This window comes from Clinocottus analis, unplaced genomic scaffold (genome assembly GCF_023055335.1).
Source record: "Clinocottus analis isolate CAN_PGR_092001 unplaced genomic scaffold, fCliAna1.0.p SCAF_10, whole genome shotgun sequence".
In the NCBI taxonomy this organism is placed as follows: domain Eukaryota; kingdom Metazoa; phylum Chordata; class Actinopteri; order Perciformes; family Cottidae; genus Clinocottus; species Clinocottus analis.
Genome location: NW_027175821.1, coordinates 11,146,668 through 11,167,897, shown reverse-complemented (window position 1 = coordinate 11,167,897; position 21,230 = coordinate 11,146,668). Strand labels below are relative to the sequence as shown.

The 21,230-nt window shown below is 39.8% G+C and overlaps 1 protein-coding gene across 2 annotated transcripts in view; it reads left to right on the top strand.

The window, feature by feature from the left end:
• Window positions 1–15,972, top strand: part of pcdh11 (protocadherin 11) — a 121,764-nt gene extending 105,792 nt beyond the window's left edge. For both annotated transcript variants that reach the window (XM_068588398.1, XM_068588390.1), the window contains exon 7: window positions 11,777–15,972. In XM_068588398.1, the coding sequence (XP_068444499.1) occupies window positions 11,777–12,237 (461 nt within the window). In that variant the 3' untranslated portion in view covers window positions 12,238–15,972. The remainder of the gene's footprint in view (window positions 1–11,776) is intronic.
• Window positions 15,973–21,230: the final 5,258 nt, after the last annotated feature.

Sequence of the window (21,230 nt, the reverse complement as noted above, 5' to 3'; positions counted from 1 at the left end):
ACGCGTGTACTAAATTGTTCTTCGATGCCTGCACATTGTGTCGGCTAATGCCATGCTTTGAATGACAGTCTAATTCTCAAATTATTTCAGCGAAGAGTGAAGAGAAAGTATCTGGTGCTTCATCATTTATTTTAATAATCATTTTAATTATAGCTTGAATCAATCACGGACAACCTTTAGTAACATTCGATGAGCAGTCGGTTTCTTGCAAAGAGAAACAATAAAGCCATCAAAACATGGTGACAGAGGCTTTTAAACTAGCTTGGAACAATACTAATCAAAACAAGACTTTGACTACTAGTACTACAACAATTATCACTACTACAACTGCTACCACAACTACCATGCAGCAACCACTCATAATGACAATGATAATAATTTGAAATGTAGATCTTGCTTGTTTTCTCTTGATTTCCTCACCCAGACTTTTTAGTGCAGATGGGTGTGTGCGTGTGTGTGCGTGTGTGTGTGTGTGTGTGTGTGTGTGTGTGTGTGTGTGTATGTGTGTCAGTGTGTGTGTGTGCGTGTATGTGTGTGTGTGTGTGTGTGAGATTGTCATCAATCAGCATTAACCATCAGCTCTGAGATATTGACTGATGATTCACCACGGCAGAATCTCCTCTGACTCTAAAATGAAAGGCAGCAGCGGCAATGTGAGGCAGAGACACTCACTTGATTGGCACCTCATTGAGTCTGGCAGGGGAGCCTTTGATTGCACTAGCTGTCAATATCACATAATTGTTTTTCTTACATACATGGTGCCCTCTATTTTTGCAGCAGGCTCTGCTATTCCATTTGCTATTATGCTATTGTGCAGAGCTTCATTTTGATTCATTATCATGAAGTCCACGCATTTGCGGCCCATACAGTGATTTTATGGCTACATTTTCCCGCTTGTTGATACTGTGAGCAAAAGATAGTGTTTGTACACCACCACCATCCAATATGTCATTGTACCATCAGTGTATTAAGATTCGTAACCCATCCTAGACAGCTAGATTAGCTGCATATGGTTGTAAATCTGTCCTTCACAGCTACCCGAGGATGTTCCAGAGTAGCCAGTTATGCCTTGAAGCTTTAATTGGGCCCCGTTTTAATTATCACATTAAGTGTGTTGCTGGATTACATATACTGAGCACCCTTCTGTCTTGACAAGGGTGAACTCGGCTTGTATTCACTGAAGTCAGGCTGAAATTGTGTTAAAATTTCTTCTTAAATGGCACCCATAACTGCCAATGAAACTGTTCAGGGCTGAGAGAGCAACCCCTGTTCCCCACCTCAAGGTCAGCGGAGAAGACGAGATTTAATTGAAATTGAAACTGTCTCCCTGATAGTTTGAAATAATTAGCATTATCAGAGTGGCGAAAGGAAGAGTCTGGGATGACGAAAAATAAAGAGGACGCCGGCCCTAGATAAAAGTGGCAGACTGGTGGCAAGTCATCACTTCTAGTGAATTGAATGTCACTCTGATTGACTGGACTTGACTCTGCATGTCACACATGAATCTCAAACAGGTAATGCCAACAAGATATATGGGACGTATGACGCCTAAAACTTTGCCAGAAGTTTAGAGGGGTGACTCGTCATTTCTATTTTCTTGCAGAAGGCAAGTGTATCATTGGAACAGCTTTGACTCGGGTGTCATGCAATGATCACTAAACGTTCAGCCTCCTGTCGCTGCAAATCCGTTGTTATGGAGGCATGGCTTAAATAATCATCTGCTCTGTACTAGTAGCTTTCTCCTCCCACCCGTAAAACAAACTCTGCCACCCCGATGGACTTTAGGAGTCACTTCTGCCGGGCCCAACATTTCCGCACCAGTTAATAAAGGGGAAATGAATTGTATCAGTGTTGCTGTCTTTGCTCATAGTGAATAGAAAATTATCATAGAGATGGGTATTGGTGCCTTCACACACTGAATTACATAGAGGGCGAGCCGGTTTCTTCTTGCACGCACTCACTCACGCGCACACACAAACCCAGCAGCTTGAAATAAACTGCAGTATAAAATTGGCTATCGTGATGTCATTGTAAGAGTGGTGGTGGCGGTGGTAATAAGCCAGGAAGCACAGGCAAATTCCTCCCACAAGTCAACAAACACCTGGGCATGTTAGTAAAATTCAAGGCTTTTTTCTTTTTCTTTATTTGTGCCAACTTCCTGTTTCTCCACACCTTCCCCGGGCTCTGCTTAGACCTGTCAACATGAGAGTTGATTTCAGGAAGGAGAACAGTGACATACCCTTGCCTCTTTGTGGAGAGGTGGATAAAACAACTGACACAAAGAGGATGGCACCCTGGGACAAACAATATATACAAGTGACCTCAGGGCCTGACAGGCACGCACAATCAAAGACGCAGGGAGTTAATATCTGATAGTTAGTGCTCTGGGCTAAACAGCATGAACTACATCAAGTTCAATGGGTTGCTGGCAGTCTCCAGAGCAAACATAGTGAAGTGGCTATTTTCCCCGTCTCCTCCTCTGTGGACTGTTGTAACCATTGGAGCGTCATCTTCATCAGCACAGACAACACAATCAGCAAACATTCTTTTATGATTTTGCCCTTGATTTTAAACATCTATATTTTTCTTTGGAAACCAAAGTGGAGCTGTTGGACTTGCCACACACTAAACTTAAGCAACGCTGAAGACAGTAAAGGAGCTTTTGGAGGCCAAATGGTTTGATCGCCCTGGGATTAAAACAGCTAACAATGTATTAAGATAAAACAATGACAGCAATCAATTAATTGAAATGCAACTAATTATTTTTTGGACTTGTTATGGACAATTCATTATTATAATCAGTTATTTAATATTCATGTTTGCAATTTCTCAGAACATATGTAGATATTCAAACTGAATGCTAATTATATTCACTTATAATTGCATTTGTACCTGTGTGGCAATAGAACTATGTGATATCACTGGCTGTAATGTCAATTAATTGTGTTTATGTAAGGTGTATGATGAGCCAGCCATATGGTTATTTGGTCTGAGAGTGTAACCGTAATGAATGTGTTGCTTCACTTAAAGTGCCAGCTCAAACCGCAGTGCAATGCTGCTTTTTCATTTTTATTGTCTTATACATTAATTAAACTTAAAAACTTTGCTTATGTTTCAGCAACCCAGCCTTTCACATCTGTATCTGTCATAACATATCACACCGTTGGAAACGTCAGTTGACAATGTCTGCACTCAACACACCCCACATGAAGTGCGTAGTGACAGAAACATTAACACAAGCCACTGAGTACCAGTGTGATTTTAGTGAGAGCATATCCGTCAGCAGGGCCTGGAGGAGTGAAATGCATGTATCTGAACTTTCAACAGCTGGTGTTTGGGTGGAGGATTGTGACAGTCAACATCAAAACACTAAAAGTAAAGCTTTGATTTATTGAATGTGCCGCTTGGGTCTGCTTTCATGTTTGCTAGCGATACATTATATGACTTTTCTCCTGCTTTCAAGAACATGGCGATGCGGATGAATTAAACATGTTAAGCAGGAAGAGGTCTCTCTCTGAAAGCCTTACCCTTTTCATGATAACCCCTTTTTAGACATTCAGTGGACTTATCACAGCGTATAAATAGGACAGAATTCATTATTCAGGGGAGGTTTCAGTGAAAAATTAATAGTTGTCCCCGGAGGAGGATCTGTGGCGCTCCGGAAAAGGAAAACCTTTAAAGTGTACATGCACAGGGGGGATCTGTAAAGAGTCTGCCCCTCATGTTAAAACCTTTACTATGCAACACTACCCACTGATATTGCTAATATAAGTTTGCTCAGCATTAATGACTGTGACTAATACCGTATACAGACTGCATTCATGCCTAAGCTGTTCTCATAATAATATGAAGAAAAGGGAAGAAAAGTAAGCAAAAAGAGGGACCGCATGAGTGTCTGCTTCTGAAACCGTCCGCTCATATAGATTACACGTTTTGGGGATTGCCTGGCAGGACGAGACACTGAAACTTGAGCTGCTGACATGTGAAGAGCGAGTCCCCTTTTGTGACAACATTGAAAGATTTCACTTGACTGTACAATAAACAAACACCCCAGAAAAACACAACACAAACTGTACTGCAGGTCCTCTTCTGAGCTCTATCATGGAAGAGATTACAATTTCGACCATGCCCAGATCACTCATGCACTGAAATCTTGCCGCCGCTGGTGCTGAGTGGTTTTCAGCCTGCCAGTTATCCGTTGAAAGATGGGCTTCACGATGCCTTTGTATCCACTTCCTATCTGCCTGGCCATGGAGGCAATAACAGTAATGTATGGCTAAGGGAAAACAGAGCTAATCATCAATGACTGCAAGATATATAGCATATGCGGTGGCACCTTGTTTATTACCCTCTCTTCTCCTCCTGCCGAATCCATCGGCTATACAGACAGGCTGCCAGATCCAGGAGCTTCTTCAATGTTAATTTGATTCATTCTTGTTTTCCATAATAATTGGGGGCAATGGGTCAGTGTGATGAATTTGCTTGTTACATGACACAGGATGTTGCACAGTGGTTGTTGTACAGTGTGTCTGTCTAGTCTCTCCCATCACGTGAAGCAAAGGCCTGATTCTTATTAGCTTTTATCTGAAAAAATAATCCATTTGTTTTAGTAGCTCTGACGCAACAGGTTTTTTCCTCTTCTCTGACAACCTGCTTATGCTTCAAATCAGCTTTTAATTTGATGTTAAAAGGAAAGCAAAGAGTGTGAAGTGACATTTTTAGAACAAAGTCATCTACAAAGAAATCATGATTGATTTGATAATATTTTTGCTGGAACAATCCAATCTTCTTGCAAATATCAAACAGCTTTGTCAGGTCCCACTTAATCTGCCTATTTCCTTTTTTATATCCCCCTACAAAAATGTAACTTCCTTTTCATTCCACGCTCTTTATTTTCATTTCCCAGACCTCACATTATCTACAAAATATGGAAATGTTCAGACATTCATTCTTGTGCAATGAATGTTAAGGCAGCTTCACATTTTTAATCTTATAAATATGCATTTATGTATTGCTTCCTTGTAAGGGACAGCACACCTACAGCATATCTACAGCATCGATGTGCAGACTTACAAAGAAGAGAATGAATGGCTGCTCTTGTGTGATATTTCAAAAAAGAGAGCACTGGTGTGTGTGTTTGTCTACATGAGCATGTCTTGTGTTTCTACCCCCCATAGAAACTCTGTGCCTCCCTCTCTCTGTGTTATTGTGGTGATGAGTGCTGATTGCAGATTGTTATGGTGTTTGCAGCCCTCATCTATCTGGCCCACGCTGGGTATTTGGCCAGGCCTGATTGTGTTGATGTTGACACCGGCATCTTGTCCTCGGGTGGGGAGGCCCAATAGTAGTCCGCACATAATGAAGGAGATGTAATCAACCAATGTCACACACAGAAAGTCAAGTGTCAAGAAGAAAGCTGTTGCTGTGTTCCACCTCACCACCTGTGCTCTCTGTTGATGGAAATCACACAATTGCCACTGTTGATGCCAGACTTGCTTTTCTTGTAGACATTTTATGCTGAGGCAATATGACAATTTTAGGTGTGTTTTTCCTCTTTCTGACAACAGAAGTGACTTTGTGACAAATGAATTAACATTGAATTAGGTCTGTACATTGTGTTGCTGTTGTATATTCACAGCGGTGAAATGGGTGCTTCAACCTACAACATGCTTTTAATCAATGGTAACAAAAAGAAAGAAGCAAGTGTTTGGCACAGGTTTGTTCGAGGGATCCTTTCTCTCTTTGTGCACTTTGTCCTGTCTCTGTGCTTTGTTATTTGTTTTGGTGTTCTAATCTCAGCCAAGTCAATAATATTCTTTGTTGTCTGAAATTGTGTGTCGGGAACAAAAGGGCCTCCTCCTTTTGTTGAAAGTACCTGTCTGTGACTTTTCACTCTCTCTCAGACTCTCAGATAAAGTAATCATTAGATGTTGTTTTCTGCCTGCAATTACTTTCAGTTACAATGGGTCAAACACTAGGAAAGCAAAAGGGGTCGAGAGTAGACAAGGCTAGATGGATTACAGGCGAGGAACTGTATAGGTCCCACAAGTGGTGATAAATACGTATGTGGCTCAGAGACTCGCCACGTTCAACGGCGTCTCAGTAAATGCATCAGAACTAATTAGTCTAGAGTATATATGGACAACCTTGCTCCCCTCTTATCTGCGTCACATTGTCTCCCTTAAAAAAGGCCATTTATTGCATCTGGCACTATTTGTCTTAAAATGTAAAAAAAGAAAGAAAGAAGAGGAGCAATGGCTTTGCCATTTCTTGTATCTCACTTTGTATTGCTGCTGCAGAATTGATCTAAAATGTATGTTTCAGTGGGAAAATCTTCTGAACTACTATCATTGGTCACTCATTACCATTCTCAGAGCATGTGATCTCTGAGGAGAATGGCAATTAGATGCAGACCGGCCGTATAGCGGTATTTCTATTGTTTCATTCACATTCTATATTATAATCTTGTTAATAGAATTCCACAGTAGCGCTCTACCCCAGCACGTCTCCTTAGATCTTAATCCATGTCAGCCTCCGACATGGCACCACTGACCTCTACAGCTCCAGTTGATATTTTCCTTCCAAAGATCATGCCAAGTTTTTTGCTACAATGAAATATTTACTTATTCTTCGATGCCCTTGTCAGCTCTGACAATGACAACTATTATTGCCTTGGCAAGGATTATACTGTACCTTTTCCTGATAAAAGCAAAGAAAGCCAAATAGCATTTGGAAAGTTAATTTTCAGTCTCATTGCCATAGAGACAGTTTTTTTCCGGAGAAGACAGGCAGTACCTTCTCCACGAGTATGCATTTTCGATCATACTTTAATGTATAAGCAGGACTTCTTTCCTACAGTTTTCATTCCTTCAGAAAGCAGAGTCCCTCTTGAATAGAATCTTGAATTTAAGTTGGCTGTCTTGTATTTGTAATTCTATGAGACATTAGTCTCTCCTTCAAATGATGATTGCCAGAGCTGTGATGAAAGTAATGACATCTCTCCTTTCCATGCAACACCAAAAGGTTTTAATAGTGCTATTATTATTAATGACCATCCATTTGCTTATCCAGATTGTACGTTTGGAGTGGGTAAGGCCGACTGAAGTGATGAAGCCTTTGTAATTACAAACCCAATTATTTCTACTGTGATTCTATTTGTTTGAAAGAATCTTCCACATTCTTGTCTTTCTGTCTTTTGGTCTCCCCCCCATCACCTCTCTCTCTCTCTCTCTCTCTCTCTCTCTCTCTCTCTCTCTCTCTCTCTCTCTCTCTCTCTCTCTCTTCTCTCTCTCTCTCTCTCTCTCTCTCTCTGTCTCTCTCTCTCTCTCTCTTTCTCTCTCTCTCTCGGTTTCATCTCATCCCATATCACACAAGAACACATGATATGATAATGATGATATTTTTGCACTCATGATAGCTGCAGTACTTGTAGTATTCTAGGATGGTGCTTTTACGCTTGATGAAAGACATGTTTGTCCTATACAGCATCTATAACAGCTAAATATATAACAAAATATCTAAATAAGCTTATTTGCTTTTTTTCTGGTTCATTAAGCCTGTTTGAATTGACACTGAGAGGGACAGAGCTATATATGATAATGCTTTAGGTAGTGAAAGGTTTATTTTCTTGGCATGGTAACATTCTGGAATATGTTGGAAATATGTGACACATAAAACAAGCACATCTAATTTAAATATGGCACTATACATGCTTACATGGAGGAAGTCTGCAGCACGTGATAAAGCTTTTATATGACAATACGACTGAGTTTGAGGAATATAAGTTTCAGGCTAAAAGAATGAAAAGACTGCACCAATTAACAGCATGGAATGAGTCTGAGGCGTAGTCCACCTTCCTGATGGCTGTTTGAGGAATTTAATGTCCTAGATGCATGCAATTATCCTTTTAATTAGCAATAATGAGTTTGTGCATGCTGAAATAATGAGTAGAAACGTGATATGTGTGCAGACCTTAATGTGAAGCTCATCAAGATGTTACTAGCTCTGTCAGTAAATATCATCAACTGTCATGTTAAATATCTCATGCTATTATACTGGAAAGCCAGCCAATAGACATCCGAGCTATGTACATGTGTGCCTGCCTACCAGAGCTTGTGTTTGCATTAGTGGATTTAGTGGTCATTAGAGAAAGAAATGTGTGAGATTTGAAGCATACCATAAAAATAGAAAATATAATGCATACCAGAAATGTGGTTGGTAGTGTATCACTTGAACAACCTCATGGGTTTGAGCCTTACACTGTTTATCATGGCTAAACAAATAATGACATTACCTTGATGCCAATGTGCAAGCGCTTAGCTTTATATTGCCAACTGTGTACAGTAACTTATTAACATGCAGCAGCCTTGGCATCAAAATGTGAATTACTGCTTATTATTTCAGCATTAAAACCTGTATTAATATCCAAAACAGGAATGGCCATACACACAGCAAATATCCCCAGAATAATCCTATATTAACCACTGTTATAAAACGTTGTAGTTGAGACGCTGGTGTGCCATGCAAAGCAGTTAATTGTTTTAAATTAGAACGTGAATTTGTTTTCTGGGACAGTTCACCATCAGAGCTGCACTTAAAGGGACATTATTATTGATGAATCACCTGCATGTCAGCTTGTTGGATTATTACAAAATGTGTTACAAACAGGGGCTGGTTACAAACATATGAACACATTATATTACAAGCTAGTACAATATTTGTACAATTTTTTGGAGTAGGTTTTCTTCAGACTGGTTCAGGAGGGCTTTTCTTCAGCCTTGACTAGGCTCATGGCTGCGGTGGTGTACTGGGCTGCATTAGATTAAAAGAGGGTGATGTCACACTTGTGCTCATGTTCTTTTTTCCCCCTGCTTACAAGGACACAAACTAGATAACAAAGTAATATACACTTTAAAAACTTTTGGCAGGCCAATAAATTGGATTGGATTGCAAAATAATGCAGTATTAAAAATATTGTGTCCAACCCTCTCGTCTTTTTTATTTTAAGTGCTAACATTATAGATTAGATCCAGTCGAATTTTAAGGTGCATTTCCATTTAATGCAGAAAACATATTCCGGTAATCTTTTGCATGCCATGCAGCATGCTCTTGCCTCTCCCTCTTACACATGTCCAATGTTTATACAAGCTGTAATGTTTGACCGCACAGATGGAAGGTCAGCTAAAGGTGAATGCAGCAGTGTTCAATCTGTGGCTGGCCAAAGGATGTGTTGATGTTGCAGAACAAGACTGCTCCACGCTACTGCTGGTAGTGGTATTGACCTTGCATATGGCCACAAGATCAACTAGAAAACCGAGGACGGTGGCACTGTGGGGCATCTAGAAATCCACAACAAGACCATCTATAATAGTTTACCTTAGGACAGAGCAGTGTTATTCGCCTGCAGGCTTTCTTGAATAAGAAGATGATTATCACAACAGCAGTCTGCTAATCAGGTTGATTGCAGGTGAACTTGTATTAGAAATTCAGTCAAGTCTAGTGTAGAGTAACTAAACAGGTATTTCAGTTTTGTTTCAACCACATCACCAGTGCCTCTCCGTGAAGATGACTCTTCTCAAATGAAAACAGTAGGTGTGATCCAAGCCATGCCGTCTATCAGAACCAATTGTTTGCCATTATCCCCACTTGTCTGCCATTCAAATTTCCTTGAAGGGAATGTAGAAAAGAATGTTCTCAGCATCAGGGGATCCATAGCGTCAGTGATGTGTGATTCCTCCCGAAAGCTCCGCGGGGTACAGTTGTTTCCCCTGAATACAAAAGACAGCGGCATCACAAGCAGGCTGCGGCATACCTCTAGCTGACGAAAGCAGCCAGAGCTGTCAGCAACATCACTCACGCCGCGCCCCCACCCTCCCAACCCCGCCACCGCCTATCCAAACTATCCCGCTGGAATAGAAAATAGTACAGACCCATGTCATTTTTAGAAAGTCTAGATGTGGAATTTTGCATGCAGAATTCGTTGGCACTGAAGGCTGTTGAAACATTACTGCTTTGAGTTCAAACGGTGTGAAGTCACAGAGCCACAGACTCCCCTTTCATTTGTAAAGTACGCAACGTTAAAGACAGCTTCACCTCTGGCTGCACTGATCATTTAAAGTTTAGTGTGTTTCTGTGAGGAACATTTATTTGTGCGTCAGGGTGCATGCTTGTGGAATAAGAAGTTCATGCTAATAGCATTACCTCATCAAAAACGACAGTATCCTGAAAAGGCTTTACCAATGGCAGAAAACCCTCGGAGAGAGATTGAGTCAGGGCACGGCCGAGACTTGGCTCGGCCCTATTGTGCTAGCTCAGATAATAAGAAGGCAGCATCCATTTTTTCCTTAATGAAGTTAGTGACCCTTTGAAAGGTGACACATTTACCGCCCAGGGGATTTATACACTCCTGCTCCAAGGCTCCAGTTCAATATGGAGAGGACAGATTTGACTCCATGTCAGCACTCCAAATATATCCTCACAATTTATACCAGGTGATTCATTTTCAGACACTGCTCTTATAATTAAAGTTGACGCTGTGCTATTCAATCTGCGGCCGTGTGGAAATTAAAAAAAAAGAAGGAAATAAAGAGCGCTTTGGGCCATTATACAACATTCTAGATAGTTTTAGGAGGCCGAACTGGTATCACTACCGTAATCAGAATATTCATTTATATTATATTTATATAAGGTGGCGAGAAGATTTGCAGATGTTTGTAAAATCGAATTACACGAAGCATGCAGAACTTGTGTGCGTAAAGGAATAGCCGTCCCTGTGTACTAAGGTCTAAGAACACTTTATTATTTATAGCATCCTTACTTATGCAAATATACTAAATAATTTCTATATGACAGCTTGAAGCGGAGGCCTCGAGGAGCGATGTGATGTTTGAATGAAGGCCCCTCTCTCTTTTGCATGGCCTAGGAAACAACACTGCAGGCTCCTAGTTGCCTTGGCGCCTGCTGTTTTACATTCTAATTATCTGGCTTGACAGGCTTTATTGCTGAAGCTCAATGCTGAGGCCTCATCCCAGACTCATTCCACATGTGATGTCAGTGCCGGGATAATGAGATAAGATAGTTTGAGTGCTTAGCCTTGCTCGGTCACCTCCTCATTCACTTTTTATTTGTGTCTTCCCTTCCACGCATGCAGCCTAAATGCTGCTGCTATTAAGCATGTATATTAAATGTACCTAAATATGCTCAAGTTGCTCATGGGATCCTGGGGTGATGGGATTCTCCGAGTTTTCTTATTTGACCAGATTTATTTGGGATTGTAGAAGATCAGATGGGTTTAAGGTGTGCCACATTGACAGTGATTAAAATAAACAAGGTTTTGTTAAGGTGTTCATTAAATATTTAACACAGCAAAGCCAACACGAGACACAGACAGCAAGACATTTTTTTTGGAACTCTAATTAAGCTACAGGGAATTCCTTGCATATTGTAGGTAAACAGACAGAGTCATGGGAATACCAATGGAAATTAAATGCTCTGCTGGTGTTTTTCTCATTACAAGATGAAATGAAACATTTATCAGTGACTTTCATGTCTTTTAACGGCTGACATTCTGTGGTTCAACTGCTGATAAGATGACAACTTTCTTCTACTTAGATTATGATTCATGAGTTCATGCAGTGGTTCTCAGCACCCTGGTAACATTGTTGCATTCCAACTGCACTCTCTGTATATTGTTGTTGGATTAACTATGTCGTTAATTCTTCTTCTTTTCCTCCCCCTCCTCCTCCAACTCCTCCTCTTTTTCTTCTTTTTTTTACAGCTATTGAGGTGAACCTTCAGAAAGCCTTGGCTGAGGCCTCTGAGACCTGTACCCAAGAGTGTCTGATACTGGGCCACTCCGACAGCTGCTGGATGCCCCCAGCCCTGGCCCAGTTCCAGGGTCCTGGCAGTAACAGCCCCACCTCCACCCCTATCACCACCGCCATCACCGGTACAATGGCCTCTTTTGGCTTCCAGCAGAGCTGCGCCCGGGGAGCCAAAGCTAACATGGTCAGCATGGGGGTCATGGACGGCCGCCATACCCTCGGCAGGTCTGTGCCCAAAAAAGATGAACTGGACAAAGGGATCAACCGGCCACAGTTCTACAACACCCTGGATAGACACTGCAGTAAGAAAGAGGACCCCTTCAAGGTCATCCCCCTGGCGAGCTTCTCCTCTCCTGGGCAGCAGACACCCACTGGGGGGGGCAGCGGCTCTTTCTTACATGAGCACCAGCTGTAAGAGTAAAAGACAGATCTCCATCACCCTGACATACATTTGACTCAATCCATAGACGGCTTGTTGTCAGTGGCTTTATGATCAGTATGTATGCGTACGTGTGGAGGTATGCATTGTTTGAATTGACCAGCTCCGGCTCAGTTTTACTCATGAATACATCTGAGAATGGATTCGATCATGATGACGATGTTGTTCAGACAAAATCATAAGAGGGCAGTCTTTCAACTAAGGTATTTCAAAGGTAATGTAAGTCTCAACATAGCAGGCCCATGTATAATAAATAAAGGTAGTTTTATACCAAAGTAGTTCCATCAGAAAAAAAAAAAATCAAATAATTGCTTTCAGTTTGGTGATGTTTGCTTTGTGACAAGAAAGAGCAATGTACGCTTCAAGCCCCTTGGTCCCGGCTTAGTGGGCTCAGGATAGTGACCGTTTCTTTGCTTAGAAACACTTGCAAGTACAGTATTTTGTCTTGAGTGAGCTAAATTGCGCTTACTGTTAATTATGAGCTTTGAGTGGATGATGTTTCTGTTTAAGTTCTAGTGAAGTATTGCTCTGTATAACACGCAGCACAAACTCTTTTGGTGGTGGAGGATTTTTCTTTTGTCTTGCCTGAATGTGTTTCAGAAGTCTATTTTGGTCAGGGGACTGCAGAAGGATAAAAAAAAGTCTACAAAGCATAAGTAGGCCAATGGTAGACAACACCGGCAAACTTTTGGATTCTACATTTTCATCGTGGACACAAAATATAACAGAGAAAAAAGTCCTGCATATTCACACACTTACCCAAGATGCTTCCCATATGGTGGTTGCTCCATCTCTGCCAACCCCATTAAGAAAATGTTCACTTCTTGCATTATCTCAGCAGCTTAGCCTTGAAAGATTACCACTTTGGAAACATACCCTTTATTTCCTTATTTCTTTTTCTCACATTTTGCTGCTCAGAAACACTCACATTCAGTAATAACAGCTATGGAGCCAATTATGAAATTCTCAGTCTAATTACTTTGATGTGTGATCTCAGCAGCGACCCTCGTTGTGGTTGGGAATTGTTGGCTCACAAGAAACATGCGCCGCATATGCGGAGGCGATGAAAAGGTGACAAAACGCAAGAAATAGCAGCTTTAAACACTCCCTCTCTTCCAACCCTATCATTGATAACATCTTTTGTTTAAGCTATTAATTATTACTTTATGTGTTTTTATGCAACTCGTTTCAGCAGCAAATTTTCTTTTATCAATTTTGATCCTGTGTTGGCACTGGAATAATAGGAAATAGAAAACTGACCACAAGTCTAACTAAATTATTAATGGTAATGCTATTTTTGTAGCTATCATAAGGATCGGCATTGGCAACATTTGAAAGGCCCCTCACCATCGTTTCTTCCTTCATGCGCTGCATCTCTGCCTGTGTGTGTAAATTGTACCGATAATGATAACTACTTCAGACTAACATGTTACTGTAAAAGATTGGGTGCAGTATCATCTATTGCTACAACAATATGTGACTTTGTTGATATCCATTTTTACTTTTTAGTAACATCAAAGCTAGGTGTCTACATCATCAGGTGTATGATTAATGCAATTCATATTCTCGTACCATCTTTGCGAATTGGGAACAGGCCTAAATCTATAATGTAACGCGACATTCTCGAGGGAAGTTGTTATTGTGTTTGCATGCTCTTAGCGACCACACCTTTTCTCTCCAATACAGGATTCTTATCATTATAAAAAAGATTTATCTGAGAGTCTGTAAAATTATCCCTTAAAGGAATAGTGTGTCAAGGACACAGAAAAAGGGCAATTCAATTTCACCTCAGTCAATTACAAAAATTAATTCAATTCAAAACAAGCACCGTAAATAAATCCTCCTATAAACAATGATTCATGAAAGTTTCCGGAGCCAATTTCAGCTTATTTGATCTTTTTTTTCTCTATTGCTTTTCATCTAATTTTATTGTTTTACTACAGACATAGATCACCAAATGGGATAAATCATACATACTTAATCAAAAGGTTCACATATCATAGGGAACATACTTGATGGTGTCAATGAAAATTGAATGTGAATCCAACACATTCTCTTTTATCAAAATGTTGCCCCAAAAAGTATTTTCAGTATTTGTTTACAATTTTTAAAAAGTAGGGCAAAGAAATTCCTGGTTGGATCTTTTTAATAAAAAGAAATCTGAAAAATAACAATGAGGTTTTTAAGAAACTTTCTCATTCACTAACAATAAGAACAGACGTTCTGCGTTTCAGTGTTTTTAGTTATGACACAGGACATCATGTCTTCCCGCATACCATGAAGGGAGAGAATATCCATGTAATATGTATGGGATAATACACTGTCACACTTTAATGAAACTCTGATTGTTTGAAATAATTTATCCGAATCACATGTGTACAGTAAGCACAATATTACTCATCTATAACCCTCACTTGTTTGAACTTATTCTTCCCACATAACTCATGTGTATTGTAATGTTGCAGCAGCTACATTAATTGAAAGACAACTTCAAGAGGGAATACTGTAGAATAACTGCATGAATGTACATCTGTCGGATGTTGGTTTTGATACCAACGTGACTTTCTTTGTCTGCTGCTCGTCCCACTTTGTTCTATTGTGTGCCCTTCTTGAGGTAAAAGTAGTGGTTTTGTACTTTTATTTCTCAAACAAAGAGCATACCATATGATTTTTTTTCCGTCACCTTTCATAAAACACACAGTGAAATAAACAATGTGTAGGATGATGACAGGTTCTCACTTTGCATGATCCTGCTCTTCCTGTTACTTTCATATGTTTCCTATCTCTCTGCCCTAAAAGTAAAAATAGTATGCATCAAAGTTTTTTTAATTTTCTGAATTGTTCTTTTGAAAATGTGTCATGATTACCATGCCAATCTGTGTCATAATTTGCATGAACTGTTTGGACCTCCACAAGGCAACACTTGACTATGTAGTTCATGCATCCATCATTAGATTCAGTGTCAGTATCGGTGTTTACTGCTCTAACTGTTTGTGTGTCTTTCGAACAAAACAAATGTTACAGTGTACACATGCAAACGTTGTAAAGAGTGCGTACCACTTTTGCCTCTACGTACACACAAATATCTATTCTGTCAGGTCAACTTGATTTTAAACTGTACATAGCAGTACCCCTAAGAACCAGTACAACAATGACTAACTGGAAAGACACAAACAGTAAAGACTAAAGGCTACAGGCTAAATACTGGGAATTGTTAGGTTGATTTAAAGGAAAAATGGAAAACATAAGAAGTGATGAGATGACAATCTCTCTTGTAATGTAAATGGCTACATATGCATAATATTGGTGAGACTGTGTTTGAATGTGTTTATAGGTGAACTTGTATGTATGTGAGGGAGAAATTGTGTGTCTCCTTGCATGTATGAGCGTGTGTATGTGCACATATGTGTGTACTGGCATGCAACTTGCCAGAATATTTTATGTATACAAATGTATCTTGTACAAAAACTATATCAACATATGATATAAGACTTAAGTATATGCCTGTAAATTAGTCATCAGTGAGTCAGGTCAAGTTTTGCTTTGAGAAAAGGCTTTAATCCTTGCCAGCAAATCTGTATTGGTCAGTTAAAGCTATACAGTCTGTGTTGTCATGCCTTTGTAAGATATCCCATTTAAATATATGAAAAAAATGACCTTCCATATGGTGAAATGATTTTTCTTGTCATTGAATTTTACTTAAGCCATTAAATATTGAGTCCTCAAAGTATGCACGTATCACGCTTGTCCTTCACTTTAAGTTGTTGTTTGATTAGGTTTTTCTGAGAGCATTGTCATATCAGTGATAGATGTGACGTGAGAGCATACTGTCAAAGTATTTCAATTATGGCAATTACAAGCTCATGATATAAGACCCATCAAATTGGACACGGCATTTCCCCTTCATTTCTCAAAATTAATACCGCGGGGGAAACAACTCAACCTATGACATATATGTATATTTATGGAAAAAGAACAAAATGTGTAACCGTAATCAAACACGGTGCACAGCCATCATGGAGAGTGGGATCTGAAAGGGGTTTTACTTTCACAATTACAACAATGGAAAAAGTAGCTTTTTGAACAGAATATCTCCTTTAAGAGTCGCCAAGGGCTAAACAATGTTTGTTTGGTTTTCTAAATATGAAAATAGTAATTGACAAATATTGAAAATCGAAATAACAGTTAACACAACAGAGTGATTCCATTAGCCTCTATGATAAACATATGGGGAAAATACCACAACACAAAGACAATGTGTCAGTGTGGCGACATACCGGGTACATACACACACATCCAAATCTCCAGCAGTTTTCCCCCTGCCTTCAGGGGCATCATCTTAACCTGGAGTAGATCGTTGTGAAGATTGCCACATTCATACAAAAAATGAAATGCAAAGAATAACGGATACCTGAAGTTCTTCATTCAGCGTAGAACATTCCAATTAAAACCACAACATCTGGTTCTTTGTTTGATTTGGTCCTGTCTTACTGTCTTTACTCTTTATAACTCTGTTTTTGGTCTACTGAGGGATATATCTGGCTTTTTGGCTGCTTAATACTTTACTATCTCTAGTTAGTCACTCAATGCTTTGGCACTGGGCTGGAAACATACAGTAAATTATTCACTGATAACAGCTTCAGCAACAAACACAATTTCCTGATCAAAATTGTAGTTTTCTTTATAGGAAAAAGCAAAACAATAAACTGAAAGACACTCTGAAAGGCTCTGCGACGCTGACAGGAACTGCAGGTTAGGTCGGATAATGATTTCCTGTGGGTTGATCGACCCATATTGCATGCAATTAGTCATGTGATCCATTGCAAACATTGTTCCCATCACTACTTATTATCATGGTGCATGTTTTACTGACTAAGGCAATTCAGTTATGTTTTAAACATTGAGGCAGTTATGATGAGAAAGAAACACAAGCTATTGAAGTCAAACTCTAATCTCAATATGCCTAAAATGTATGTGATCCAAATAATAAATTGTTAGGCTTAATGTAGTTTGTGGCACTTTTAGAATCTAAAGGGCACTTTGAGGGTTCCTGTTCATGAAGGGCAGAACACTCATCGATCTTTTCCTAAATGTTTGATTTGATCCAACAATACAAATCACTGAGCTTCCCATCACAAGGTCACACCTCTACTCATTAGGCTGTCCAGCCATTATCATATCAGAGTAGATCATAGACTCTAGGAAGTAGCTTATACATTTCAGAGGAAAATCAATAGAATGCAGTAAACCTTAATTTAGCATTGTGTTTTCTAGGGCCAAGAAGTAAATGTCAGTTTAAGCCAGGAAAAGAAAAAAGTATCTTTTTTATTCATTCGTTGTGGCTGCTCAGAATGTGAATGTTGATTTACTTGAATCATCTCTCAGCATTGTTAGTAATACCTGGAGGCTATCCACTCTACATGTGGTCATTCGGCCTCAGATGTAGAAAGCTTTGTATGTGGCATTTTATTTTTATTTTTTACCTTTTTGGCCATAGCTTGTGTCTCTATACATTCATCCATCATCTATGTAAGCCATCCACCCATCTATCCATCCATCCATCCATCCATCCATCCATGAGCTTTGATGCCTCAAAGGCAAACTCTGCAACAGTTTCGACAATCCCCTTGGGCTACGTGTCCTACCTGAGGCCCTTCTGCCTTAATGCTTTATCCACAGTTCTCTGATGAATATATACAACCCCTCAGAGAGGAAACCTCAAGCTTACAGTGTGTGTAGAGGTTGATGTTCGCGACAACAGGACATGACAGCATCTCTTGGCACTGACTCCTAACTCGCGCAACACAAAGAGCCATGTCATGTACCTCGTAATGCGCCAAAGGCTTGCTGGACTGTGTCATCTTGCGACATCTTCAGCATATGTTCAGTCCCCAATCTCCTTATGAGACCCGGCTGTGACCTGCCCCATTACATTTCCACAGTAATTGGCTAATAATGAGACAGTGACAGTGCAGAAGATGTCCACACTGTCAAAACACATGCTTACCCGACTGCATTTCCAGTAATTACTGCATATTTGAACAGAATGCACTTTGTGATCTTAACAGCGCACTCAATGCTTGTGTCTTTTCTCCCACCCCACGCCCTCCATAACCATCTGCTAACAAGCCAACTTATTGTAAGCCTACTAAGTTCTCAAGGTGTCATCTGTTGAAGTATCATGAGAACATATAGAGATTGTCAAATAGTACACTCATTTCAAATTGTAATTAAACTGGCCATCAGGTACCTTGCGGCTGTTTAGTCAACAGCAGGATACTAATTACTATAAGATGACCTTTGGAATAATATCTTGTGAATTATTCATAGTTGAGAAAATTGCTTCGGAGACATGCCAGCGACATCCAAGGGACGGCCGTGTGTACACATTCAAAAAATTCCACTCAAAGATTTCCGCCTGGCCACGAAAATGAGGTCAGCAGATGGATGAACATTTAACTTATTTTGTGTGAGAAAATGAGATGGTTGTGATAAGCCCAGAAAGATAAAACGGACATTTTATCGACACAAAGAGGAATGTTACCAACCAGAGGATAGACTGACTCATGTAAAGTTAATGTAAAATATTTTGCAGAGAGTTTGGAGAGAGAAGATAGCCTTATCATAGGGAGGCTTAAGAAGCAATATTACCCTGCTGTGCAACTTGACAAGTCTTTATAGTGGACTCAACTCCGCTGACTGCCGAATAAATCCTTGTACTCATGGTTCTAACATATTTTAACAAGAAATACATATTTAGATTCAAGTTGGATCTCGTAGCATGCAGGAGGATGTCAAAAACAACTCCACAAAGAAAGAAAATACATATTATTTTCTATTTATCCTTTGCTTATTTGTATTTGAGAGAGACAAAAAAGATCTTTAGTAGAACATAAGGAGAACTGTTGCAGAAGAAATGCATGAGTGGCGATAAGACAAAAAAGACAAAAAAAGGAAAAGCAAAAAGAGAAAGTGAGAAGAAGCAGTGGCAACATATTTCAACACATTCATCCTCCTGCGGTGACTTTCAAAAACCACTAACAGCATCTACTCCCTCCTGCGTTAAATGTTTCTGTGGGGTGTTCCGCACAGAGGGCAGAGGTCTGGAAGAGTTTCTTTCCCATCTCTGCCATACCTTAAGGGACGCTTTGCAGAAATTACTCCCGGGACCTTAAAGAAAAATGTTCTCCATATCTCAAACACGCATACATAAACAGAGGGGTAACTAGTCCTCAAAGCTACACCAACATGTTGGTCTCAAGCAACAACAAATGAACCTGATAAGACATCCAGGTGACATGTGACTAAATCAGTGCTGCATATTTCAATGCACAACGTATTTATTTATTTATTTCCCAATACTGGCTTCATTTCATTTGACAGTGTCTCTGTTATGAAGGCACAAGTAGTCACCCAGCGGACTGGGCACCATTACGATGACGTTAACCATATGGCATTGCCCTCTGAATAGCCTCATTCAGTATGATCTCAGTTAAGTATTTATAGGAGGTTTTGAAAGAGGGTCAGAGAAAGTGCTCTTCACTGCCATCACAGTAGTCCCAAATGATTAGCTAAAATTTTGGGTAATTGGTAGCAATTAACATTGACCTTGTCCTCTTGGACATTAGCGAACCGAAGTCGTGCCAGAAAATGTCCCGCTGCCATTACAGAGCAAGATGGAGACAGTAGACCATACAGCAAAATAAAATCTGTGTGGCTGCATGTGTCTTTAATTTAGGAAAAAGTATAAAAATGCCATGTCCATATGTATAGTATGTACTTTAAAGATACTGTATTGTTGATGCTAAAGAGGCACCTCTGTAATGCCTCTGGATTGCCGTTCCTCGTGTTTCCAATATTTGCAGTACAGTGACGTCTTGTTATTCGCTAGTTTTGAATACAGTTTTATTTTTTTTATGTATTAGTTTGGTAGCCATAATGGTAACTTAGTTCTCTGTTTACTTCATACTAATATTTGTCATACAGTTATATTATTTTATATTATTATATTGTTTGCCCAGATTATGATACCAGACCCAGAGCAAATAACTTTCCTTATCTGAATTTACACACTTGCAGCTCTTTGCAGCTGTACTCATACCGCGGTGCTTTGAACTAAATGCAACACAGTGATACTGTTAACATGCAAAGGTTTAGCACACAATTGACTATGTTCACTATTCAGGTTTAACACAAGGTACAGCTGAGGGGGATTATTTATAAAAACATTTCAAAAGCCTACTATTGGTACAAGGGAACGTTTGACCAGTGGGAGAGTTCTGACGATCATTAAATAGTTGAAATATACACCTACACAGATATTGTAGGATATATTTCAGGTATATTTCAACCTAGACCAAAGGGTTTGGTGGCTATAGGCTGTCGCTCAGGCCCAGGTCTACTACGGTCCAGGAGAGCTGAAAAATAGAAAAATAAAGAAAAGAGAAATGTACAGGTATAACAATGTTGGTGACTTTTAATTCATTAATAACAACAGCACTCTCTTTAATTCTCTCAGGGTTTTCCTGCTTGAGTAAACAATAAAAAGAGAATATATGTATATTGTTGGCTTGCCTGATAGGTATTAAAGAGAAACTAAGTTCATCTCATGCCCCTTTCGCAGTGAGGAAGTACATCAGAGAAACTGCTTTTACTGCGAGTTCTTTGTGCGAATCTAAAGACAGTATCACAGGGCAGCCACTGTGCCTGACAAGTCTGTTCACGTTCAGCACACACGCGGCTTTCCTGCAGTTAAGGCACCGAGTCCCTGAAGCTCTTCCTCCATGGAGTTTATTGTCAGAGTCTCGATGGTAGGACTCCTCTCCCTCCTCTTTGAAATCCGGAAGATCAAACAAAACAACAGTGTTGACGCAGGGTGTGCTGTGTTTGTGGTTTGAATATATAATCAATTGCCATGGTTAGAGGTTTTTATTTGTTGTTGTATTGTTGCTAGATTACTAAATGGATAA